Source organism: Dermacentor variabilis, unplaced genomic scaffold, assembly GCF_050947875.1.
Source record: "Dermacentor variabilis isolate Ectoservices unplaced genomic scaffold, ASM5094787v1 scaffold_13, whole genome shotgun sequence".
Lineage (NCBI taxonomy): Eukaryota > Metazoa > Arthropoda > Arachnida > Ixodida > Ixodidae > Dermacentor > Dermacentor variabilis.
In genome coordinates, this window is record NW_027460291.1 from 40626685 (window position 1) to 40653555 (window position 26871).

General features: G+C 45.7%; 1 protein-coding gene across 1 annotated transcript in view; it reads right to left on the reverse strand.

Moving 5' to 3' along the window:
- Positions 1-21284, reverse strand: part of LOC142566743 (uncharacterized) — an 87865-nt gene extending 66581 nt beyond the window's left edge. The window contains exons 1-2 of the mRNA XM_075677618.1: positions 20704-21284; positions 6095-6252 (exon numbers count right to left, since the gene is read on the reverse strand). Of these exons, the coding sequence (XP_075533733.1) occupies positions 6095-6252; positions 20704-21244 (699 nt within the window). The 5' untranslated portion in view covers positions 21245-21284. The remainder of the gene's footprint in view (positions 1-6094; positions 6253-20703) is intronic.
- Between the last annotated feature and the right edge of the window lie 5587 nt (positions 21285-26871).

Below are 26871 nucleotides of genomic sequence, written 5' to 3' on the forward strand. Positions count from 1 at the left end.
AACCCTGCCACAGCATCAGTGAAGTGGCTATAAAAAGAGGCGTTCAAAAACTCTGCATGCAGCCGACTGCCGGTTTATTATGCACATGTGCATCGTCGGGCAGCCGGTGTTATTGCTGCAGTGGCTTGAAGAACTTGTTGATTGTTGTTTTGACGGCGTTCCGGTTGCATGCGATCATATTCGCCTCGATCTGCGCAAGGGTCATGTCAGCACTGTACACCGATGAAAGAGTCAACAGTGCTCGCATCAACTCGGCGTTGTAGGCGGCGCAGGCATTGGCTCCTCATTTTCAACATCGGAGTCATCTGAATCCCCCACAACCTGACGGACTATTTCCTCGTCAGTCAGTTCTGCGCAGAAGTCGAGCTCGTTGTCAGCGTCAACAAACTGTTCAAAAGTTATTTCCATGGGTATGGAAACCCCAGCAGAGCGGACGTCGTTGATCAGTCCGTCCGACGGTACTGCTTTCCGCGCTTCGATGCCATCGGCGAGGACGACAAAGACGGAGTGGGCGCCATCGAAGGAGAGCGAAATCCTCAAGTTGCGAACAGTGGAGTTCGCTGACGAGCGTCGAAGCACCTAGGCCTAGCGTCGCAGAGCACACTTGACACAACAGCACAACCACACACCACGCTAGCCAAAACGTGGCCTGCGCAAACAAACAAACAAAATGGCGCCACTCCAGAAACTCTGCCGGAGGCGGAAGTGCGGCGATGAACATAGCCAGCGTGGCCAGACCAAATCGGTGTGTGACGGCTAGATTCGGCTAGTTGTGGTTCAAAGCAGTGATATGCTTCGGCTGCAAGTGGATTTCCTTTGCAAGGGCGCTGCGCGAGGAGCCAAAAGACATTCCGTCCGTTAAAAAGTCCGGAAAATTGGACAGCGGGGGGTTCGAGCGTCCGAAACTTCAGATGTCCTTATACATTGATTCTGTGGGGCTCGTGGCGGTGCCGCGAAGACGTCCGAAATATCAGGCATGTCCGAAAATTTGGCCGTCCAAAAATTCAGTCACTGACTGTATAGGCGGCTGAAAGCACAGTCACTGCTTGTACACGCTCCGCATGCGACGGCAGCGTAGCACATGGTGCATCATTCAGAGTCATCGTCCGGCGGTGCAGCAGAAACCTGACGAACGATCTCGCCGTCATTGAGTTCTGCGCATGTCAGTACAGCAGTGTCAGCACCTGTGAAACCGTCAAATGAGACGGTGTCCGGAATCGCAATGCTACCACTGCGCAGGTCACATTTTCCGCCTCAGTAGGGGAGCACATAGGAAGGCGACAAATCTTAAACCTGCTTGCCGGCATTCCCCAGCGCAGTCGGCGACATTAGACACTTGACGCGATGTTCCGTATGCCGCGTTGGATCACCGGAACCTCGACACTGCACACAAAGCAAACACCACCATGCCAGCACTAGTCGCACAAACGAAAAATGTGGCCTACTCGCAGCGTCGTGCGCGAAGAAACGAAACAGCTACTGGATTGCCTTGACATGGCTTACTAAGCTGTAACCGGAACTGCTGTAGAGCCACTCTATCGAACCAGGCAGAAACGATGATGATGAGTGGGGATTTGCAGTAGTGCCACTTCGTGGGGCAGCAAGGAGGCTCCGTTCAAAACAAAAATGGCGTTCAGCATGTCAAATCAAATCGGTCGAACCATGCACCGGTCAGAGTCGGTGCATGGTGCTCTCAATCGAGTTGGCTCAAGGATTGTCCGTAAAATCAAACGAGAGGTTGCAAAGTGTCCGAACTTTCGGCAGTTGTTATACATTATGATCTATGGGGAGAATGGCGGTGCCGCGAAGCAGACCAAATAATCGAGCATGTCCGAATTTTTGGAGTCCGGAAAATCAGTCGGCGACTGTATACTCATGTCATGCCATGCACATTTGGAAATTTTCTTATAAGGGCCGCAAATAAAAATTTTGAATATTGCATCAGCGCCACTGCGCATGTGTGAGACGCAAATACACTTTGTATTGGCGACACTATTTCGGCAGCGACACAATCTCAACACAAAAGTTTTACATGAAACGACATGGCGGCACCCATCGAAGTGGCGGCTCTCGCCATGTACCACATTCGTTAATACCACTCTTAACTATGCACCACGTGAGATTCTGATCGTAGTGGCTCTCTAGCCAAGCCCCGCTATCACCAATAAACACAGAAAAAGTTTAGCTTTAATCTTAGAATGTGACATCCTCCTACGGCAAACTCCACAGTAAAACGGATATAAATTATATATCCTCCTAGGGCCTGTAGAGTTTCTCACTACAGACTGGGAAGCTCAATGAACGGGCCTCTGCCTCCAGCGGTGGGACTGCCCAAAGTCATTTTCAAGCAAGTGAAATTGCGTTTTGGAGCAATCTGGAGCAGACGAAATTGCTTTTTGCAACAGCTTGGAGCAGACTAAGTTTCATTTTGGAGCAACTTGAAGCCGATACAATTTAATTTTGAAGCAGTAGGAACAGGTCAATCTCCATATTGGTGGAATAATGGAATATGGCAGTGCACTTCGAAACGACAAAACATAATAAACCAACATGAGCGCTGTACCGTGAATGTCTTGAGTAACGTCTTGAGCTGAATTTTGAAGCACTTTGATGCTGATATCATCTAGTGCATGCAAATTTTGGTTAATAGTGCCTGTAGATTTTTAATTAGTGATAGCAATCACTAAAACATGCATTTGGCAATAGTGAGTCCGAAATTTCTAAATGTAGCCCAAGACATTTTTTATCAATACATTCTTTTTTAATGTCTCGACAGTGTGGATGAAGTGCCTGGAAATGCACTTCACCAACAGACCATAAGAAGAAGCCACAGTTAAGAACTACTGTGGTTTATTATTGCGAAAGCAATTACATGGACAATGCAGGCGTATTTATGCCGGCATCGTCAGCATGATGTTCCAGATAAAGTCCAAGGGTGATAATTTAGTTGCCGCGCGCCATATACTGCATGTGCATATGCGAGTGAAAGCGTGCGAGGGTGAGCCGACGATGGCGACTCAATGTCCCGCGTGCATGTGAGGAAATCGGGGAGAAAGTGCGCCGTCTTCCGTTGCGCGCAAGGCACCACATCAAAAACGCCACTGGTGACTGCACTTTGCTCTCTTGTGAGCAAGGCCAAGAAAAGGCAAGCCACTAAGCAGGAAAGGTGGGCCCACACAAGACCTCATTAAAATGCTAACCAACTACTACAGCCCGGCAGCACCACCAAGGATGCTGGTGAAATGCAGACAGCGATAATGGCCACACATCACCATCTACAGACAGTTAACCCCATAATTTCAGCTGGTGTAAGCACAGAGCAGCAGAGGGGGCCAGCTACGAGCAGAGTGGGTCAATACCAACGCCTTTCAGATGTCCACTTGGTCGAGTCGTGGAAGGACCCAAAATTCACTCTTGTTATTTGGTCGACGCTTTCATAGGATCAGTATGCCTCGCTTTTTGCAGTAAAGGCAGCAATGAATGAGGCAACCTTGAAATACAATTCAGGGAGCCAAAGAAACGTGTGCCACGTTGGGTTTACATCTCAGTGTCATTGCACTCCAAAGGGCTCGAGGGTCAGAGCGCTTGCAGAGAGCATCCAAAGCCCACCAAACACAGAGATCCAAGAAGATGCCCGATGGCATTGACCAGGGTGTCTACCAAGTTGACGTTTCCAAATTTCCCGAGTTTTTCAGGTTTTCCCTGAGCGAGCCAGAATTTTGTTTTATGTCAAGACAGGCTGACACCATGTTGCTCGATGCTGTCACTCTCTAGTAAGCATGTTGAAACAAAAAAATCACTTAATCCAGTTTAAATAGTAAGGAGTAATATCTATTTCATTTAAAGAAAGAACAGAGGACACAGCGAAAAAAATAGTAAAACCCATTCTAAATCAAGTCGAACATTTTCAAATACGAAGGAAAAGTAGATGCATACATAAGTAAATATTTTTGAATATGAGCTATTTCTATCAACTGATAGCAAGCTCATTGGTATGAAGCCTGAACCTTGTCACAACAAAGATTTTTCTCTCAGCAGCTGGAAAGCCAACCTCAACTGTCCCGACTTACTCTCAGCCCGTACACAACATCTCAGTGTTGGGTTTCACTGCTTTAAAGAGTTTATTTTGGTTTGAATGAGGGACAGCTACATCTCGGCGTCAGCCAACACTTCGTTTTTTGAGCTCAAGCTCTTTCAAAGAGGCGGCGGCACGTTTACTTTCCCGTTAATTCCTCAGTGCATCGATCCTTTCTGTTCTCATTCTCCTTCTGCTACGCGTTCACCCCATGGATCATTTGAAGCATCCTCTTGGTCAGTTGTACAGACAATGTTCGATTTTTCGGACTCCCTAGGGGCCGCAAAAACATCCGAAAGATCGGGCAGTCTGGAAAAAATTAATGCACGTCTTTAGCTGCCCTTAAGGGCTAAAATTGCCACAGGCCCGTCCGAAAAAGCTCTTAAGGCCTGCCAGTACACTTACTAGGCATATTGGTGCTCGTACTGTGACAGGAGACGGGGGTGCACGCGAGTAATTAATGAATACCTACTGTGTCTCGTGACAATTGCCCCTTTCCACGCTTATCCTTCATCGCGTAACACAGCTGTACTAAGGCAACGCTAACTTTAGGAGACTGGCATTATGGAACGCGCTGCGCTCTGCGAGCTTTGAAGCCAATCGCAAGGATTACAAAGACTGAGTCTGTACCATTGCTGACAGCGGCGAATTCTTTCAATGAAAAACACAGCACAGCACGACAAGAAGCTTAATAGTGAACGTAGAAGCAGCTAGGCCTAACGTTGCCGCGGTGGTGGCTACGGCTGCCAGCGGATCTGCGTGCGAGAGTGCCAGTTCGAGGAGGCGAGATAATCAAAATGGCAGCAGTGGTAGCTTTGATTAATGCCATTCCAGACCTGCAGTCAGGGCAATATAGATTGACTATATGGAGTACGTGGTGGTGCCGCAAAGCTGTGCGAATTATCAGGCATGTTAAAAAAATCGGTCGTTAACTACTCTGGCAATACCTCGTGCCGATGACACAGCGTCAATGACGATTCATTGCAATTCCTCTGTTACTGGAGCCAGCATTACCACGACTTTCGTTCCCTTTCAATAAAGTTACAGCTAATTTTCCCTGATAAAAGCACAAATTCCCTGAGTATTTCCAGACTATTCAAATTCCCTGAGAATTCCCAGTTTTCCCGGTTGGTAGACACCCTGAATGACGCCAATACTACAGTCCTGGTGTGTTTTATTAAAGGTGCACCGCTCGCATAACTTTGCAGCCCATTTTTTCAAATGTATTTTTTTTTTTGTCGACCACCTCACTCGTGAAAAGCATAGCAGAATGACGGGTGCACTGAGTGTGATCCTGTTTGTATTGCTTTAATCCACAAACTGTGCTCTACATTAAGAGTCTTCAAATTCTTCTTTAGACTGCCATACGTTCACTATCTTCACGATTACTAGATTGTACTATGCAGTGAAACAGTCATACACATATAATGTTGAGCACAACATTATTAAGGCAGTTAAAAAAAAAGAAATTGGAACACTGTTGATGAAGATTAGACATCTGAGCAAACAAAAGTATTTCGAGCCACCTAGTATGTTTCATCACTGTGCCAGGCTTCCAACAAGCAAGGAACTTGTAAACACTAATAAAACAAAAAGTAATTAAGGTATCTTAATGAGATTTTAAATGTCTTTTTATTTTGATTCGCAGTGTGTGTTCAGTTTCAGCACCGTGTACCAAGAAACAAAAAATTGTGGCAGAACCCATCTTGCGATTACTGTCAACAATTAAAGCCCTTGGCATTGAATCAATATAGCAGAACAAACAAATACAGGCAGAAAGACAGCCTCCAGAAAGTGTGATGTATCCTAAGAATGCTAACACATTAAAAAGTTAGTTATGATCCCTTACTCCCCCCTTAAATGTGTGCCTCATTTTCAGAGCTCAAGTTTCCTGTGCGTGGTTTAGTGGCAGGCCAGGAGCTGTATCACAGATCAATCACAAAAGCAGAAGTATCCCCTAAAGTGATCAGCTGAGAATGTGGAAAATGCCAAGAAGAATGAGTCCTGGTAGGGTCTCACCTTGAAGGGCCGGCAAGCAGCATGGCTGAGGAGGTGGACACGCAGCTGACGCCCCCGCTCAAAGACTCGGTCACAACCCTCGAGAGTGCAAGGAAAGCGCCGCCGGGGTGCACTGGGGGTCGGGTTCCCAAGACGGAGCACCGTTGACGCAAGGGCACCTTCAAAGAGAATGTCACACACAAAAGTTTAGCAATCACCCAAAGATCCACAAAACAGATTACAATATTGCATGTACCACACAATGCCCTGGGAGTCTTGCTTTCCAGGGATACAATCTTTTCTATGGCTTTGCTGAAAAGCTTGCATGCAAAATCAGCCCGTTCTCATGAAAAATCTCGTGCTCTGCGATTTGATTCACTTGAAAGGTATTGCACAGCCTTACTTGTGTAGCAAGGCACCATCCTTTTCCTCAGGCAAGAGAGGTGGTGGATGCAAATGTAAGAAAATAATGCAGATTAAACACAGCTATTAAACCACATTTGCTTTACTTTCCACTGGTTAACACACGTGCACCACCTTTTGCTCGGTGCATCCTCCACGCAAGGCCAACACACCAGCTCAAACACTTTTTGCATCCAGAAAAAAAAAAAGTAAATTCCCCTCTTCATATAAACATAAGCTTGTGACCAGCACACTGGCTCGAATACTTTTAGCATCCAGAAAAAAATATGGAAATTCCCTTTTTCATATAAACATAAGCTTGTGAACTACCATTCAATGTCAGCTGTATAGTGCCAGTTCTGCACGTCCTGCAAGCCACCTGTGTGGACTGCCTTTCTCACAACTGCATGATAAAATTGACAGGATTCATTGTCCCACAGAAACATACAAAACCAATGTGATGTACTATAATGGACAGCTTTGAATTAATTTGAAGTTACACAAGTGCTCATGCATTAAAATATTAGATACTAACTATTCATATTCAAAAAAGGACTATTTGGCATTTTCAAATATCAAAACTAACCAAATATTTATCAAAAGGCTGCGCTGTGTCTTCTTTCCCTCCACCTATGTCAAGTATGACTGTCATAAGTCGGGTTACTATTCTCCGTCCGCTAAACAAAAGATCACCACTTATCAGAAGTTAAACAATTAGACAAATTTTCGAAGCAATGCAAAAACAAAACCAGTAATGCAAGCTTAGTTTTTGGATTTGCGGCAAGAGCCTACATGACAACCTGTTTTTTGCTTGCAGTTTGCAATTTACTATTTCTTGCAGTCTAGCCACGTAGCCATTTTATTTTTACCCTACAAAGAGTGTTTCTCCTGCAATGGGCCCTTTTACAAGTGGCTATGGCACACTAAGTATAAGAGCAGCTTTTTCTTTTCTTCCAAAATTTGCTATTTTTTTCAACAATCATTTCTTAGAACTTTTGGAAAGTCAGTAATACAGGAACCATTCATTCTTTTTTTCTTTTTGAAATGTTGACCTTTGATATAAAACATTTGATGCACGCAAGTTATACTATACATACTGATATAATGGCCACACCCAGAACTTTGTAAAAAAATCCCCCCAACAACATATTTAAAAATTACCCGTGTATAAGCCACACCCTTTGATTTTTGAGAAAGTTGGCAGTGTGACATGTGGTGCAAGAACTGCGAAGCTTTTTTTTTTTTTTTTTATCAGTCGCAGAACAAGGCAACCGTGCCAAGTTTCGGTGCCTTCAGGTAGCAAAAGCACAGCCTCCAAGATTTAGTGGCTGCCTCCAAGATGGCTGCCGTAGCTGGTCTGTGGGATGCCACAACTTATTCCAGCCGGCAGGCGATGTGCTACAGGAATAGCCAAGAATAGCGAGAGCCAGTACAAGCGAGTACTGTAGTTCAATAAGGGCAAGTACCCCTGAAAATATTTATGGAAAAAAAATCTTTTTCACCGTGTAATGGCTGCACCCCCAATTTTCACCCCAAATCTTGGGGAAAAAAAACCTGTCATTACACGAGTACTTACGGTATTTACATGTATTCATTCTTGGTTCTTCTCTGGTGTCCTCTACTGTCCTCGTCTGCTTCAGCACTTTACATTGTTACCGTCACACCAAGGCCGAACGGCAGCATTGGAAAGCTTGTTTCCAACTAGGCTATAAAAATGTTGAAGGACTATTATTGTTTTTAACAACAATCTTTTAATGACAATTAGTGATCCTGTGTTTAAAACTTACCTGAATTGTCTGTTATATTTGGCTGTGTTTCTTTCACTAGCCAGTACAAACGTTGTACTTAACTATATCAAAATAAATGTTCCTGCTAAAAGTATAGGCGTCTGCGTTTGGATAGTCAATACTTACTATTCCTATTTGGAAAAGTTTACATTAGGCTACCTCTATTTACAACCACAGTTTTCTCTGCACATGCAACATTAAACCGCACACAGACATACGTGATATCCCCAGGCCTTGTAGTCTGACTATTGTGAACATATGTTTTCAGAACAAAGATGAAGCAAGAGTTAGACGTAATAATTCTCCAGACACTCGCACGGTGGAAGGAAGTAATTAAGAAGAAATGAGACAATGTAGACATTCCTTTGTAGCAACTGCTACGATTGGGTGGATGTCTCATTTTCCTTTAAAGATGAAGCACTTGATTACAGCTCCACATATGCAGAGAAAACCATAGTTGTAACCATGATCACCTACATCGCAAGTCAGTGCTGGGCATGAGTGCGATTCCTTCTGTCCTCCTCTTGTCTGTACTGAAAAACCTCTGTTCATGATGAAACAACCAGCCTGTTCAGAGATTCTTCCGATTGATTCAATAGAGAGTTTTAGAATAGGGGCCCCAAAGAAATAGCGTCAAAGCCACTGCGCATGCGCGAGACGCAAACTGCGTTTAGGTTTTGCGCTGAGAACGCTATTTCACCGATTTAGCCGGAGCCAAAATAGCGGCCCCAAAAGCTTTGCGTCAGCAAACATGGCGGCACCCATCGAAGCGACAGCTCTAACCTAGCATTAAACTGGGTTCGATTCGTGGCAACGCCGGAAGTTCGCAAGCTAGAAGTGACTGCAGTTATCGCCTTCTCTCAACTAGCGTGTGTTATGAAGATTGATTAATTAGACGCCGCTGATTCCGAATTCGATTGTGGATTTTATTTCTTGGGTTGTTCTTGGGTTTTGTTCTTGGGTTATTTTTTTTATTTCTTGGTTCCCCCCCATTTGCTCAGAAAGTTTACCTTGGGTTGCTCCCCCCCCCCCCCCGAAAAAAAATCCTGGGTAAACCAACAAATGATGCTTACTGCTGGTCATTCAGCAATAGCCAAATATATTTAGTCAATAACTTCGTACTCAACCCCCGTAACTCCGCAAGAAGAAAAAAAATTTTTTCTGGTACGTTTCCTGTAGGCAACACACGTCAATGAATGGTGAACTGGATATATACCGGGTGTTTCAGCGAACACTTTCAAAATTTTTTTAAGGTTGTCTGTGGCAGATAGCACAACTGTAGTTCATGAGCTGGTCTACACGAAGAGACAGACATTACTTGCACAGAAAATTGAAATGTAACTAAAAATACCACTAAGCTTTTAATGTTTAACGTATGGCCCATATTGCAATTTACAATACAGTTCCCAAGCGGATCCACTTGGGACCAGGATGACACCAGTTTTGAGATATTAATTCCCAAACATTGGGGAGAAATGCATTGGCGTTCCAGTTACGTTCTTAAAGGGACACTAAAGGAAGATATTAAGTCAAGCTAAAGTGATAGATTAGTGCTCGAGAATCTCTAGGGCATCAATATTATCACAAGCAGAGCCTTAATAATAGAGAAATTAACGTAAATGCAAGTCACGCTTAGAGACTTCCCTGGGACATTCAAGTATTTACCCGATGAGGAAAGCCCTCCTCAGTTAAATTCTGTCACTAGTACTCAACCACTCATTGCAAAAAACATCCTTGTGTTATAAGAAGAAATAAAATGCTACTTGTCCAGTTCTATTTCATTTTTTAGCAACAAGCACTAATTGAAATTACCCTTGACAATAACACGGGCAGGGGAAATGTTTCATTTTCGCTTGACTCCGGGCCGCCCACACTTTTACGTTTCACTAGTTTCGTTACCGCGTAGTGCTGCGCTGGTTTTGCTCGCTCGTGAAACTCGCACAAACTGCAAGTAGCAGATAATTAAACTTCCTTGTAATGATGCGGGATGCCCGAACGGTCTACGCAACTTGGGGTTCTATTCTGGACATACCACCATTTTATACGAGGCGTGACGTAGACACGACACATACAAAATGGCGCAGATAAAGAAAAACAGTTTTCCTCCTCAGTAAAAAGAAAGCAGCTAGCTCAAAGCCAACGATTACTCCGTCGAAAACGCTTCTCGCTTCCATCATCTGCTTCCTACAAGCTGTCGTCTGCAACATTAGCTAAAATGCGTGTACCCGGGAAACGGAATGAGTGATCGTACATTGGTGCGAATGCACTTGTTTTCTGCCTTGAGACAACATACACGACCTACCAGTGGTGATGAGCCCATGTTCTAGGCCATGTTATCGCTATTTCGCAAAACGCAAGTGACTCAGCCCAACTCGGCTGGCTGAGAAACGGCCGAATATCACCGATAGCATGGCGTGCACCAGAGGTATCCACTTGTGCGACGCAGGCACTGTCATCTCTTGTTCAGTTCACTGGTTATTCACACCGCGTGACGAAACTTCAAGGCACTGCCTTACGCACATTGCTTTTTATAAATTAAAAAGACGCCGTTGTCATAATTTGCCATTGTGTGAAAAGGCATTAACCTTGATTACAATACAATCACAGCAGGGAAAAGTGGACGACGTTGCAAAAAGTTTGCTATGTTCAACCAATATTATTTCCTATAAAATCGTTCTTTTAAAAAATGATGGCCCAAAACACAGATGCCAACACTACCCGTGAGCAATGCAAATACTATGAGCACGCATTATGAACAAAAGATTTTCATGGCGCCAAACAACGAGGAAAGTGTGGTGATATGCATTCCTCTCAGCCACCATTGCATATGGCTGCTCATTAGCATAATTCACGCAGCTCGTCGCACCATAAATTATGGCGGAAAATCTCTGCAATGGCGGCCCAGTGCAATGTCACGCAACGTCAAACTGACGCCTACGAAACGGCCCTTCATGTGACACTCCCCACAGCATATTCCTTCAGCCAATCAGCAAGCTGGCTTGGCGGCTATCTTGGATCACCACCACCATGGCCACCACATATTCGCGAAATTGCAGATGCATTGCAATGGCTTCTATACGCTACCACTCACTTTCTTTTTGAAGCGCTAACGTCACAATACAGCTGCCAAGGACCCCAAAAATGTATTAGACGCTAACATTTGCAGCCCCACGTCACGTTTCGTCATCTTGATGAAAACTAAAAATTGCACTTTGTGAAACTCCGTTTCCCGGCACAAATTTCAAGGCACATGAGCTCTTGACAGCCAAGCTGAGAGTCAACATTGCCGCTTACGTCACTAAATGCGCTACTCCCAAGCCGGTGGTGGAAGAAGGGGAGGACACGACCAATAGATGAGAGGGTGCCACTGAGGAACTGCAGAATGTTTCTGCTTGCTAATTCAATATCAAATATAAATTAAACATTATACGGCAAGTTCTAAAGTATTTATTATTGTCATTCTTTTCCATTCTCAGCCGACAGGCGGTACCGCAAGCGTGAATGAGTTGGCAGAGCACAGCGCTATGTCCCCTGCTACCAGGAGCTTTCGCGCTGCAGCCTACAGGAACACACTGCCAGCACTTCTTAAGTAGCGAGTGCGACGAAACCGTGAACTGGTTCTTAGGGCCACCTTTACTAGCTGAATATATCAATTTTCCTTCTTTTTTCACCCTTCATCACCGGATCGGACATGACTCAATCGTTGCCGCTATTCCTGCGATTGGCCTCGCGGCGCGTCATAGAAGCAATGGAACTTGAAATCTAACATTACGATATACGGGCCCTGCATTGCCTGCACGAAGTAAAATCGAAGAACATGGTACTGACGGTGCGCGCGCTGTGCCGTGAAATTGAGGAACAAAGTTTGGCACCCACAAACTAGTGAAAAAGGGGCAGTCAAATAAGAGATCTGCACAATAGAGAGCTTTAGACACAAGCAGCTTGCGTCCACAAGAGCTAGGGGCGACGGTACTGCGCATGCGCAGACCCGGACATAGCGGTTCGCGCATGCACAGTACCGTGGCCCCTAGTTCTTGTGTATGCATGCCGCTTCAGTCCCCTAAACTAAAACTCTCTATTATTTTCCCGTCCTGACTGTATAGTTTTATCAGCCAAACGAAGGAAGTGCTGGACCAGCCTAGGTTGAACCCTTCTGATTGCTGAACGGCGATCTGCGAGCGCTGGGAATTCGATCTCACCATGCAAATATCTCCTTGGCATTGGCTTTGAAGTGGCGGCCAGGGGAAAGCTGGCCCAGCCCTTCTACTGACCAACACAGTAATTGCAAGAGCAACCTCGTGGACAGTGTTGGCAGCAAAGATATAGACCATTCCGATGAATGCTTCGCTTCCAACCGACCTCTGGGAGCTGCAGACTGGTGGTGATTGAACTACAGTGCGCAATTCCTTCCTCTGCGTGGAATGACCACTGGTACGCTTGTACCCAAGTCTCCTCTAGTTGATAGCGTAGCCTGGAAAAGGTCAACTAGAAAGCCAACACGGGCGGTGCAAATCATTATCTGTCATTTCTTCAAATGCGTATTGCACTTCCGGCCGTGGGCGACACCGAAAGAGCAACGCCAAGCAGACGACAAAGGCAAGTAATACCTTCCAAAGCAACCAATACACACGCGTGCAATGCCCATGTATCTCCGGGGTCCCACGACCGGCCAGGGTCACAAGTCAACAGCCAAGCCACAGCAACGGAACCCAAAGCGGACTACCCTTTTGCCGGCTCTGCTCTTAGCCAAAGACAGGTTCACTTTGAAAATGATTGACAGATGCGTGACGTGATCATAACTTGCAGTGCCGCCTCGCTGTCTCTGGCGGACTCTGACACAATGCAAATTTTGTCCAATCAGATGAGGCCAAGTTAACCACTCCCCTTCCAAACCGTTATAAGATTTGGCCCCTGTTGCAGCAGCGAATCCACGGCTCTGGCTTGGCTCGGTACCACCGTCTGTCGGGCGCTGTTTTACTCACTGACGGCAGCAAAGGGTGGTTATGGCATATACAACATGGCCACTCCCCTGGTTGGGTGGCGGGAGATGTGAATTTCGAAAAAGGCATTCGGACCCTTCAGATGCAGTTTTCTCATAAACTAGTCTTTTCATGGTGCAAAACAAGCGTTGCAAGGTTTCTGGATTGGAATTTAAAGGGCCCCTGAAACGGTTTGGACAAATTTTGTAGACACGTAGGGAAAAGCTAAAGTTAATCACACGCACCACAATTTGTGTGAAGCATCTCATATTAAGAGAGCTACCGACAATTACAAGTTACCCCCCTTCATAGCCATGGATTTTCTCCTCAACTCGTTCGCCGAGTGATCGGGGCTAAGCACCGCCTTTACTGGCTCTGTGTCACGATGGAACGTCGTGTCGTCTACTTGTGGTTCTCTAGAAGCGAGCGCGCAAAGCCTCTCCAAACTCTCCGCCAGCTGCTTGGCAGTCAGCCCCAAGTGACAGCTATCAAAGCAGCCTCTGTTGTGAGCATTCCGTCGCCGTATTGATTTGTGTTTGGTATTCCGAAAACCACAGGCGAGCTTGGTGTTTCGACGGATGGGTGGAGGCATAAACTCAAGCTGATGAAGCAACTTTAGCGTACACGTACGTGAGCAGCCTGATCGGTCTGCACGGTCCAGCCACCTGTTGGCGCAGAGCTTAACTAGCCAAACAAAGAGCTAATATGGCTCTAACCAAGTGTAAAACATCTTAAATATTTACAAAAACAGCATGTTAAAGATATGTTCCTGCAAGAAATTTACACCAGCAGCAAAGAAGAATACACTTCGTTACTGCTACTGTGTTTGGTTGAGTTCTGTGCCAACGGGTGGCTGCACCGTGCAGATGATTCACGCTGGCACTTCAGCTCATCCCGTGAAACGGTATGGTCAAGCGGCCAGGTCCTGTGCCCTCGCTTGCATTTGCCCGAACACCTGACTTTCGAAACACTACTGTGGTGACAATCCTCCGGTGTAAGGTGGCGGCCGCAAACACACAAATCCTAGCGCCGATCGGACACCGAAAGTCCGATGCGCTGCAGCCACTCCAATCATCTGCTGCCTTGCAGAGGGACACGATGTCGCAGCTTGTCATATTTCCAGTGGCAACGTTTGCAGTCCCCAACGCAACAAAGTCAAATCATAGCGCTCACGAAAAGACAGACCGACACCGATGGCGGAGCTCTCATCAAAGACGGAGCACGTTGTAACACAAGCAGAAGACCTTTGCTGTGTGCGGGAAGAGCTTAAGTGTAGTGAGAAATTGTTCTTGTGCATTCTCTTTCTGTTACTTTCTTTTCGTAGAAACAAATTAACATTCCAACTATTACGAACATCATTTGTTCAGCATAAACGTGGAAAAATTATCGATGACGCGCCCTCGGCTGCCAACCGGATAGCTCGCCCTACTGACATCATTAGGGCAATTTACGTCAAATGGGTAGGGGCGGCTGAAAATTCAGCCGAGCAGTGTGCTGTGAACGGAAGCAATGTACATTTTTAAAATCTTATAATAAATTACATGCTTTACGCGGAGCGCTTATATGCGTCAATTAATGATCAGAAGGACCTACTCTAACGACTCAGTACGTTTGTACAATATCGTCAAAATCGTTTCAGGGTCCGTTTAAACAGTCCACGTTAACCTAGTATGTCCCTTTAGTGTCCCTTTAAAGAAGTACCGACACAAAAATTTTCGATCTTGTTTTTTCTGCTGCAATAAGTAGCTAATGCCCCAGTGATCATGGCATGAAACATCATTTGCTCTAGAGTGGGACAGGTAATTATTTGCAGTCTTGTTTGTAGCGGCCAACAGTCCAAGTTTCCATATTAGAGAGCAACGATATGGGCCAAAGAAGGAATGTAAACTCAGATGGGCACGTGATCACACAAAACTGTGACGGGCGCTGGCCGGTGCGCGAGTTTCGTGTGGCTAGTACATCTGCTACACCTGCTCGTGCTTTGCGATGTCCTCGCCATCATCGTCATCCTCGTTTTCATCCTCCAGCGGTGACTGTTTCCTGCAGGCGGGAGTCGCCGTCGTATTTAGACGTGGCCAACCACTTTTGAATGGATCCACTACAAAGTCATAGTCAAGTTTTCGGCGAAAACTCGTCTGGCAAGGAAACATATTGGTGCCAAAAAAACTTGCACTCGCCAAGAATAAAAGAAAAATAAAGAACAGACGTTTCGGGCCCGTACGGGTCCCTTGATCAGAATGAAGATATAAGCATGGGCACGCAGCTATCCACTACAAAGTAGCGACTCGGAAAGTTGGGACAGCGACAGCTGTCAATATGCGTACCACGACCTCCCCTATAAACTCGTGATGCATACGCACTGCTACAAGTAGTACGAACCATTCAATGCGGGCGCTTTGGGAATGAAGCACATTCCAGAGCAGGACACAAGGTGGGGTAAAAGTAGGCACAGCAACAGGCTTCGGGGTACGTAGTCTTGGTGGAAGATCATCGCACTGCTCTCAGCTAAGCCGGTTTTGTTTATACCAGGCACGCTCGAAATGTAACAAGCAAATCTGGCTGCACTTCAGCGGGGTGCATTCTAAGTGTCGAGCGGCGCGCACAAACTCGGACCACTTCTGCTCATCAACGCTGGCGGTAGCGAGCATGCAAGCCAGGCGAACTGGTGATTGCTGGGAAACAGTATAGCCCTAGGTCTCTGGCCATCACATCCGAGGCCGACGGCCCTTGCAATCCGTCCGCAGCTTGTAATAAAGCACCTATATTTGTGAACACAATCAACGTATGCACGCTTATGTTACTCATAAGTGACAATACAATTAGTTTTCCCGGCGCCGTTGGTGGCGATGAGAAAACACGTCAGCCAGGCGAGCCACTTCGCAGAGACGATTGCAGCGGCGGCCGCACTGACCGTTTACGAGTCAGAATCACGCCAACGATGGCTATTTTGCGCTATGTTTTATAACATGCACACTTTCGAGGTCACTTTACTGTACGAGTTATTTCGTGTCAGAAACAAATTTTGGCCGATTTTTGTGCTGCTGTCATGGCAAAAAAACACCGGGGCGATCGGAGCAGCGAGCAACTTGCTCGCAGGGCCTGCCCCGGCGGCGGCGGCGCAAACTCGTGACGTGGCGTTTTCCCGGTTGTTTAGAATCCTTTCTGGATGTCCATGCCGCGAGGTGCTGTGTTTTGCAGTTGGCTGCGCGCACCTACTTTAAAATTGATATAAGTATGTTCTAAGCTATATTCGCCATTGATATTTTGCAGACGATGCGTGTGTGCCAACATAAACCGATCTCACACGTTAACTCGACTTCAAAATTCTGTGTCAGTACTCTTTCAACAAAACACCATTTTACGCATTAAAGCACCGAAGTAACTGGAACGCCTGTGCATTTCTCTGCAAAGTTCAGGATTTAATATCTCTGAACTGGTGTCATGCTAAAAATTCATTCCAAGTGGATCTGCCTTGTGAACTCCACGACTAGAATCCATAAATCGCAATATGGGCCGGCCCACATGGCAATTAGTTAAAAGTGAATTGGTTAATTTTTGTTAATTAGACAATTATGCATTTCAATTTTCATGCAAATAGTGTTCGCCGCTTCGAGTAGACATGAACTAGAATTGTGCTATCTGCCACAGGCAACCTTTAAGAATTTTTGATTGTTCGCTGAAACACTCTGTATATCAGGATATGCTTGACGTACCTAAAAGACATAGCAAGACATGAGACGCATGTCACGCAATTGTTGCCATTAATTTAACTGGACATATATTAGAATATGCATGACATCAATGATATGACAAAGATCATTGAAGTGCGAGGCTGCACACATGCCTCATACATGACACATTTTGCTACTGAAGTAATGTAGTGATACACAGCAGTATCACTACACTACTTCACTGCTAATCTAAGACATCCACCCAATTGTAGCAACTGCTACAAAGGCGGTGGCCTGGGTTCGAGTTCTGGACCAGGACAAATTTTTTTTCAACTGCGAGGCTTTTCTTTCGAGGAACCCATATGGGTTTCCTTTGTAGCAATTGCTATGATGGGTCGATGTCTCAGTTTCCTTTAATCAAATACTTCTCTCCACATTGCGGGTTTCCACGGAAATGTTACGTCAAGCTCACTGCTAATTGCACAAACAGTGAAAGTCTTCGTGAGGTGGGTTCTGCCAAATTTTTCTTTTCATTGAATATCCTTATTTTTGGTGTATACTGCACATAGAATCGAGCGAAAGGCATCGCTACTATACTGCTGCCCTGGTGTTCACAATAAGGTTTGAGTTTTTTCATGGACATTTAACTGAACCAATAATCATTATTATTAGAATGAATGCAAATATTTAAAACAAAAAGTAGAGCTAAAGCTAGATAAAAGTGGAAGCTTGGGTGAGCTGGTCATTCAACAGCCACATGTCTGCACAGCACAAAAGACGAGTACAGAAGAAAGGACACAAGACAGACGCCAAAGCGCTAGTTAAAGCTAACCTTGTTTGGACATGTTAAGTTGAAGGCAAAAGAAAGCACTATCATGAAGCAAGAAAATGGATGGGTGGAATTCTACAGGTGAACAGAGATGATGCCTTGAACATGTAGGACATCTCAAGGTTATAGGATTCATCCAGAGTTTAATCTCGATGGTACCCAAGAAGTACAGAGGATGTCACTTCACTCTATTTTTGTACTTTGCATTGGCACTGTCATCAAAAAAATGATGCAGCATCAACGAGGTCTCATTTTAGCCCCGCTCTCTTCAGCTATGAAGCAAAACTTAGTGACAAAATATGGGATCTATGAGTGCGTGCCTAATTATGTTCTTGTGCCCTCTATGAGGCGAGCACCGTGTGTCAAGACTTGTCATTGTGTGTCCTTTCATGCTGTGGCTGCTCGTTTTCCAGCCTGCTGTCGAAATCGTGATGATTGCAGATCGCACTAGGAGAATGATGTCTGTTTCAAACATTGCGACGCGTGACAATGCACTGCACTCTTCGCTAGCCAAAACAAACACCACTCTCCTAGCATAATCTTCTGCAATCAGTGATTATGACAGGAGGCTGTCAAAAAGTGGACACAATAGCAGGCACATGAGCAGGATGTGCGCATGAAATGCCACGTCTCGACATGATTCGTCATAGCATGCAAGAATGCAGTTTGGCACAGGCTTGCAGATCCCCAATTATTTTGTCCCTGTCTGCACACTATTGACATTAAATGCTGTCTGTTAAAGGGGACCTCAAACACTTTTAAAGTCACTGTCTTTCTGTTGCAGGTTGCTTAGACAGACAGTTGGAGATGTTTTTAGCGTAGGCGAAAGCACAGATATCGAAACATTTCAATGATGCAAAGAAATCACTACATCGCTGCAGATCGCATCATCGCCCAGTGGCGTTCACCAGAAGCATCAAAAGCACCACCCCTTGCTCCTCCACAACTAGCTAAAACAAAGATGCAGATAACTACTGTACTGCAGCCAAAACATGATAAAATTAAGATTTTATTTTTTGTTTGCTGTGCTTTTTATATTAACACAAACAAACACAATCTTAAAAGAAAACACAGAACTGCAAAAAACAGTAGTGGTGCTGGCTGTTCTTTCCCGTCTGGTATAGCGACATACCCATGGCCTCTTTAGCACAAAAGCTTGTGTATGCTCGTGAGCAGCCTTGTGGCATCACTTCCTCATTGTTTCCACACGTTTCTTGTTTGTGATGCTGTATTGAAATGAAGTGACAAGCAGTCCCAGATTGCTCGACCAGTAGTGGCAGACATAAAATGTACTAGAATGCCGCAGGCACTTTTTGTACCATGATAACAGCATCAGCACACCAGAGTCCGTGAGTGTAGAATATGCACAAAAAGAACTTTTAGAAGGCCTAGCTGGTGCACATATGACATGATTTAAGGAGCACAAAGAACATGCGTGGCATGAAGGAAAGGGTAGACACACAAGAACATGTAGGCAACCATGGAGTGCAAACTTCCACTAATACAACACTTACCATTGGCAGTGAAGGGTTACGTCAGAATACCACACAAAATTTAAGTTGAGGGCACAGTTTTTTACTTTTTGGTATTTTGAAATTTCTCGGCCGAACAACTATGGACTGCATACATCGATCGCTGCAGTTCTTATTGCATTTGCCTCTCAACCCTCAATCTACGCAATCTGTCACCCAAAAATCATACCTTGAAGTGTTTGAGGGCCCTTTTAAAATGTTACCCTAAACAGTCTTATACAGGTGTCACATGAGCACTCCTCCTTGCAATTGAGACTGACTGGCACCAATATTCTCTATCTTGGCTGGCTCCTTTGCACAATTTGTGAAACTAATGTCAGTTTAGACATTCGACTCCAATCGGGCTCCAACGTGAACGAAAGTGCCTATGTGACCAGGGTATTATCACAGGAGATTCGAAAAGCATGTGGAAACTAGCAATGATGAAAGCCTTTTTTTTTTCTGTCATTGAGACTGCCAACCTGTGAGCAAAAGTAGAAACTTAGACACATTTTACAGTGTGGTCCACTGTTAAAGGGAACACTTTGCTGGCACAAGTGGCTGCGGAAGCAATGACAGTGCACTGCACAGGTGTATCCAAAGGAGTCAGAGCTAGCAACCACAAGTTATCTGCAGTAAATCTAGCCGATCGTACCCTTGCGAGAGAGCAAAATCCTGACAAGCTCTGCGCTCACGTGTTCCCTTTAACAGTAAACCCCTCTGTACACTGATGATGATAAGCTAGGCAGTGTAGAGAGAGGTAGACAAAGCACACGAACAATCAGTCCGAACTCAGACTTGCATGCCTTTCTGTCCTTGTGTCGACCGTAACTGGCAGAAGTTGTCACATACTATGATAAAGCAAGAATTATTACACACATACGCGTCAATATTCGCTTCATAACAGATATGGAATTGCCCACATTATGTTCATGCACTACGTTAGTTTCTTCTTTCCGAATTACGGAACGTAACTAAATGCAGTGCCCAGATTTATCAGCACCGCTGCAGATAGCTCCATTTTCTAGCCACATTGGTGGCGCGCATAGAGCTATCTTAGCTGCACGTACTGCCGTAAGCTGTGCTTGCCTTCCCGCGAATGTCAGCCACAAATCGCCGCTTCAGCGCACGGATATTTGACCGCCGCGCGATCCGCGCGGTCAAATACCCGTGGATAGCAATATAGTCGAGGTCCGATGCCTTCCCAAAGGCCACCCATTACATTCCAATGTAAACGAAAACAGTTTCGAGAGATAACGGCATCACTGCCACTTTCCATCTAAATGCGGCCGAATGAGCGCGTACCAGCATTCGCGCGCATTTTTTTTTTTTCCCCCGCGGCATTTCGTGCAACCTCGACGTGCCGCTGCAAGAAGGACCATCAAGCTAGGGTGCTTCGATGGTGCCGTCTCTCTGCCATCGAGGCACCCCAGTGTCAAGCGGTGCTTCACCTGAAATGAACGTCGGCGCCACTTGTGGCTCGTCGGAGGGCTCGGCATCCACGCTCCTCAGATCGGCGGCCTCTTGGTCCTTGACAGCGTCTTCCTTGCCCGTCTCGAAGAGATCGCGGACGCAGAGCAGCCGCTCGGCTCCCCCGAACAGTTCGTCGTCTGCCCGCAGCTCAAACACAAGGTTCGCGAGCGCGTCGCCGCGCGTCCACTCGTCGGGCTTCTTGGAAAGCAAAAACTCGCCGTTCCGGCCGTATACGGCATCGTCCAAGGGCTCTTCGCCATCTTGGAACGGATCGGCACTCGTGGACCGCAGGGAGAGGAAGTCAGCGGCCGCCTTGGAGCAGAGTTCTTCTTCGTCGCAGACTTCGTCGCACAGGACTCCGCGGCCAACGTCTTCGCTAGTGTCGACGCCATCATGATCGCCTTGCCGCGCTCGTGGAGACCCCGTCGCTGCTGACGAAGAGGGGTCCTCCATTTTGCGGGCACGCTTCGGTTCGAGAGTCTCGCGTGGTGACGCGAACGCGCCACTGTACACAGCCATGGCATAGAATAAAGAACCAACATTAGAGAAGGGAAAGTGTACCGTCCACAGTGGTACGAAAATAAGAAGCGGCAGCGCATGGAACTTACCTGGTGGCTCGGCAGATGACACTACTTATACAAGAAGGTCAGAAAATTTTTTTACGAAAACTCAGTGTGTTTTTTTTTCTTTTTTTTTTACCAGGTAGAGCATTAAGCAGTATAATAGCAAAAGCTCGGTGGCGCAACCCACTGCCCCGTTCCAAAGGGGAGACTCATAGCATTCATCCACCCACATTAGCAGGAAACAACATTATGGCAAAGACTGGTGCAACGCGCGGCTCCCTAGACCATAGAGTTTCCTACAAAATTACTAGAGGGAACTCTGGCGCTGCAGTCGTTGTCCTACACCTGAACATCGCCCCCGAGGGCTCCGTGGTCGCTGCGCATGCGTTAGCTGAGAGAAGGTGAGAAAGGAGGACAAGTTGACTTTACCAGATTTGACGTCACATTATTGTTTGTTTTTGCTTTTATGAAATAACTACTCTCGAACTCAGGCGGCATGGCTTGCGTCTCGTTCGCGCGCGTACGTATGGATGTGGTCCGCTTTTAGTTTTTAGCGAATGCTTAGAAGCTTCACGTTGCGGACACAGCGGTGGGTCAGGGTTTGATGACAATTGTTGCCCAGCTGCTGGTGCTACCGCGACGTACTTGGAGCAACGGTAAGTGTTGTGCGATTACCCGTTCTCTTGGTGACACGTAAAAAACCGGTTGCGCATTCGAGCTGTGGTCGATGTGATCTCGAAATTCGAAGGAACACGAAACGGTTGTCGCAGGTCCCGCAGTGATCGCAGTATAATTTATTCGTTCGTGCCTTCAACACTGCAGTTCCTACGCGTTGCACCGATGTAAAAAAATGAACAAAAAAAAAAAAAAAAAACAGCGACATCTTCCACGCGCCAGAAATGCTTGCACTCAACTAGCGTGGATGTCGTCCTATAATGTTTATCGCGTTCTTAAGTCTATTTTTCTCCATCTCTATAGGATGACTACGCTATGCCCTTCTTATTTACCCATGCAGCGCATTGCTGCATTTAATTACCTTTCTCACTGCATGCTGACCGCGGTATGGGCGTCAGAGGCTTATCATTCGTTGCAGTGAGATAACGAAAGCGTATTTCCTTCACTTAAAGCTTCTTAGTAGCTCCTTTGCGAGCCGTGGAGTTAAGAGGAAGCTTTAGCTCGGGTGCTCCTATCTAAATACATGTAAAAGGAGAATTCGTTTTTCTCGGCAACCATTGCACCAAATCTGACGGGGTTTGCTGCATTAAAAAGAAAAGCGTAAAATCTAGTGACTGTTGGTTTCGAATTTTCGATTTAGGTTGTCAAATTTTTATAAAAATTTGGCAAAAATCGCAAATTTTCAGAAAACGAAACTATCAAGTTTACAACTCCGTAACTCAGCAAGAAAAAATGATATCGAAATTCTGTGAATTGTACCTGATAACACATCTAAAGCGGACAAAATTGATATGTTACACATGAACCTCGAAAAATGGAGTAATGTGTAATTACAACTTTTGCAGAACCTTCGTAAACCACGTAACAGGTTCACGTAAGATGTAAACTGACATATCAAATTTGTCCGCTTTGAATGGTCTAATGGATGCCGTTTACAGAATCGTGATATCTGTTCTTGATGCAGAGCTATTAGCTTGTAAACTTCTTGCTTCTATTTTTTTCAAACGTCTCTATCTTTGAAAATTTTTTAAACAAAATTCAAGCCCTAAATCAAAATTCCGCTTCCAACAGTCACTAGAATTTAACTTTCTCTTTCAAATGCAACAAATTTCATCAAAATCGGTCAAGGGGTTATCTCAGAAAAACGTTTTTGCGTTTTTACATGTATTTGAATAGGCCGCGTTGGAGTTGGGCCCGAGCTAAAGCTTGCTCTTAAATCATACAATGCGTACGTTGTGAGCGAGCTGGTAAACGAAACCACTTTACTGCTGCTGCTACTATCACTTTTCGGGAACTTTCAAAATTAAACATATATATATTAGTATGAATCGGCTCACCAAGCTTTATATGCACGTCCGTTGCTTTCGTTCATAGATCATGTGCGTAGCTTAGCAACCGTGACCGATATTGTAGAAACAGCAAGGAGACAGATGACACAAGTAATGTGTCTGCTTTAATTGTTGTATGTGCTGTTTATAGAATATCAACCAACTCCGCGTAGTCGTGCTGTTTACGGCTAAAACGTGTTTTTTCTTGTTACACGAGGAGCATTTGCTTCTAATTGTGGCAGTAACGTTGTGCATTGTCTTCGGCCCAGATCGCTGACTGTATGCAAGCTTGTCTAATTTGTTTCACTTTGCTGCTGTCTTTACAGCTTCTGCTTATTTCCTCTGCCTGCACCTTATATTTGTTGTGTTTATCGAGACCTGGCCTGTCTCTGCCTTGTTGAAGACAAATGGACACAAGCACTGGTTGCTGTTGGTTTGTTTGGTTTGCTCAGTCTGAGCGTGGTATGTATATCCATTTGCTAAAAGGGTATGCAGCTGCGTCTAATGCAGGTACCGCTCATCTAAAGGTAGATTTAATAAGTAGTGGTTTGAGTGAGAATTAGTTGGTTTGAGTGATGTATGACACCAGAGAGTTATTGTTCTAGAAAGGAGACAAAGCTAGTCCACAAATTTAAGATATGGAGATGCTTAACCATTTAAGTGTTCTAAGTTGCCATGAAGTGTTACACACATTTAAAATTTCAGTTGCAAGAGACATAGCAGAAGAAGAATCCAGAGGATTTGCTGCCAGATGTCTTGAGACAATAAATTGTAGAGAAAGCATTATAGTGTGAGCTGCCAATGATTGTCGTCAGCTCTAACCCATTTTTCTATATAGTCACTGTTGCTCCATTGTCTGTTGCCATCACATGCTTGTTATAAACAAAAAATTGAGCTGCATGATTCCCCTGATTTTTCTTGCTCATAAGATACAAATGTTTTGATTTCGGGTGCCTTGGGGCCTCATGGTAGAAAACGAGTGTTTATTAGCGAGTTGTCAGCTTCTAAGATCATGTGCTTTGATATGTTGGTGTTTTAAAGGATACTACACGTCTGCCATCATAACTGTGAGTACTGCTGCCTAGCACTCCCACGGCTATGCTTAGTACATATGCGCAGCTATCCAAGAAAATTGACATTGGGACAACTGCCGTTGAAGCTCACTTGGTAGAGCATTGCAAGCACAAGGCAGAAAACGTGGGTTCAGCTTCGTTGTCTCTTATGTAAAGCATTATCATGAGCTGTCTCCTGGCTTCTTCATACATCCAGTCAGATAGGCTCAATAATAGTTAGTAATGTGCCTGATGGTGGGTTGTTAATCTGGGTCCTTAGTGCAGCAGCCCAATTCTTTACCCATTAGGCTAAAGATGCGCATGCATAGCGCGCCAGATTAATCTCATTGGTTCTCTCGTAGCAGCTAATTTTTTCAGATGTTATGTGACACAGAGTTTGGGATTCACCCGTTTCAGCTCAGATGCAACAAAGCAGGTGTTGTGTCTATTTCGGTGAGAAGTGTGTGCAATTGTTTTGGTTTCTCTGTGTTGACTTAGTGTGCTTTGTATTTCATGTGGTGTTAGGCATTACCTCAATTGCAGCTTCAATGCTGTGCCCATAAAAGCAGTTGTAGGTAGGTGCTCGGGAGTAACGGGAAGCTCATTCTTCCTCATTCTCTCTTGCATACAGCAGGTAGTGAGTCCAGTTTAGTGCCATGCACCTGTTTGGTGCATTTCCTTGTTCTTATTCTGCTGATGTGTTGTACATAGGGGGAAAGTCAATCCTCTACATCATGGTTGTCAGTGCTGCTGAATACAGTGCAGTCTCAGTCTCGCTGCCTTGAAATGTCATAAGAGGTGACATCTGGGGGTAAAGTAGCATCTTGCTGTACCTTGTCATCGGGCATAGCCAAGGTTGTGGTTGCGCAACCCAAGGATCCTGGAACTTTCTGTGGGACCAATGGCACCGATGTTGAAAAGTGGCTGGCTATGTACGAACGTGGGAGTGGAATCAACAGATGGGACCCCACGCGTGTGCTAGTTAACCTGTTGTTCTACCTGAGAGGCACGGCAAATGTGTGGTATGAAAACCACGAAGAGGAGCTAACCAGCTGGGACCAATGCAAAGAGAAGTTGACAGAGTTGTTTGGCATATCAGCCGGCCGTAAAATTGACGCAAAACAGGAACAGGCCTCCTGTGCCCAATCCCCTACGGAGTCCTATCTCTTGTACATCCAAGACATGCTGGCACTTTGTCGTAAAGCAAACCCGATCACGACATGACAGAAGCTGAGAAGGTCGGGCATGTGCTTAAGGGCTGCTGACGACGCCTTTAATCTGCTCATGTGCAAAAGCTGCTCTACAGTTGATGTTATCATTAAAGAGTGCCGACAGTTCCAGCACGCCAAAAGCCGATGCGTCTTGCAACCATTCGCCAGACTTCCCACTACTGCTGCAACGCCAACGTGTGAAGATGAAACCACACAGCAGCCTGCGTTGCGATCGGAGGATGTGGTGCGAATCGTTGACGTGAACTGGATGCGATGGCGCCTGCATTTCTGTTCGCCTATCCCTGATGCTACAACATTTTCAGTCCCCTTCTTACAAGCCATCATTCACCAGGAAAACATTGGCTTACGTTCTGTCTGTGCTGTTGCCAATCCCAGAGCTAACAAACGCCCTTCTACTATTTTTGTTCCACCCCGACGCTTCTCTCCGTGTTATCGCAGCCCGACTGAGTAGAGAACTGCGGACGACCAGCCGATATGTTTCACCTGCTGGCACATTGGTCATGTCGCCAATACTTTCACAACTCGTGGCCCTTAACACTTCGCATGCCAACCAACCTGAGCCGTTTTGATGAAAATGCCTGCAATGTTATGCCCACCGCCGAATCTAACAGCGGCAACTCTGCTAGGAACATGTGGTACAGTCGCTCGCCATCGCCGCACGGACACCAGTCTCGTTCACCGCAAACACGTCGCCCATCTTCGCGTTCGCCACAGCCACGTCGCCTTTCGTCCCCTGTGGCGTTTGGCCGCATCTGTTCGTAAAACTAAGAAATGCAGCCCTCAGAGGTGGTGCTGCATTGCCTAATGCTGCAGCAAATCCCCTGTCTATGCACACAAGGAGAAGTGTAATTGGCATTAAAATAGACAGCATAGCTGTCTATTTTAATGCCAATTACACTTCCTGTGATGAGTGCTAGCCTGCGTAGTCGTTTAAAGAAGGTCCTCACCCCAGCAGCTGCCCAAGTGCTTCATATGGCTGACGGTGGAATGCTGGTTCTTGAAATGTGTACTGCAAGTATAGCTGGCCGTCCTACTTCTGTTCTCTTTACTGTGAGCAACATCTTCCCTCACAACGTTATCCTAGGATTTGACTTTTTATCCACTCATTCTGCTCTCCTCGACTGCACGGCCGGCGTTCTTCAGTCAGAACTGCCTCAACTCGCCGATGCTCCGAGCACCGCCCCACCACACTTGTGCTCGCTTTGTGATGTGCGTCTGTCACCCGAAGCAGTTACTTACGTCACTTTGACCGCCCAGCCACAGGTTCCTGATGGTGAATATGTGATTCGCCCCATC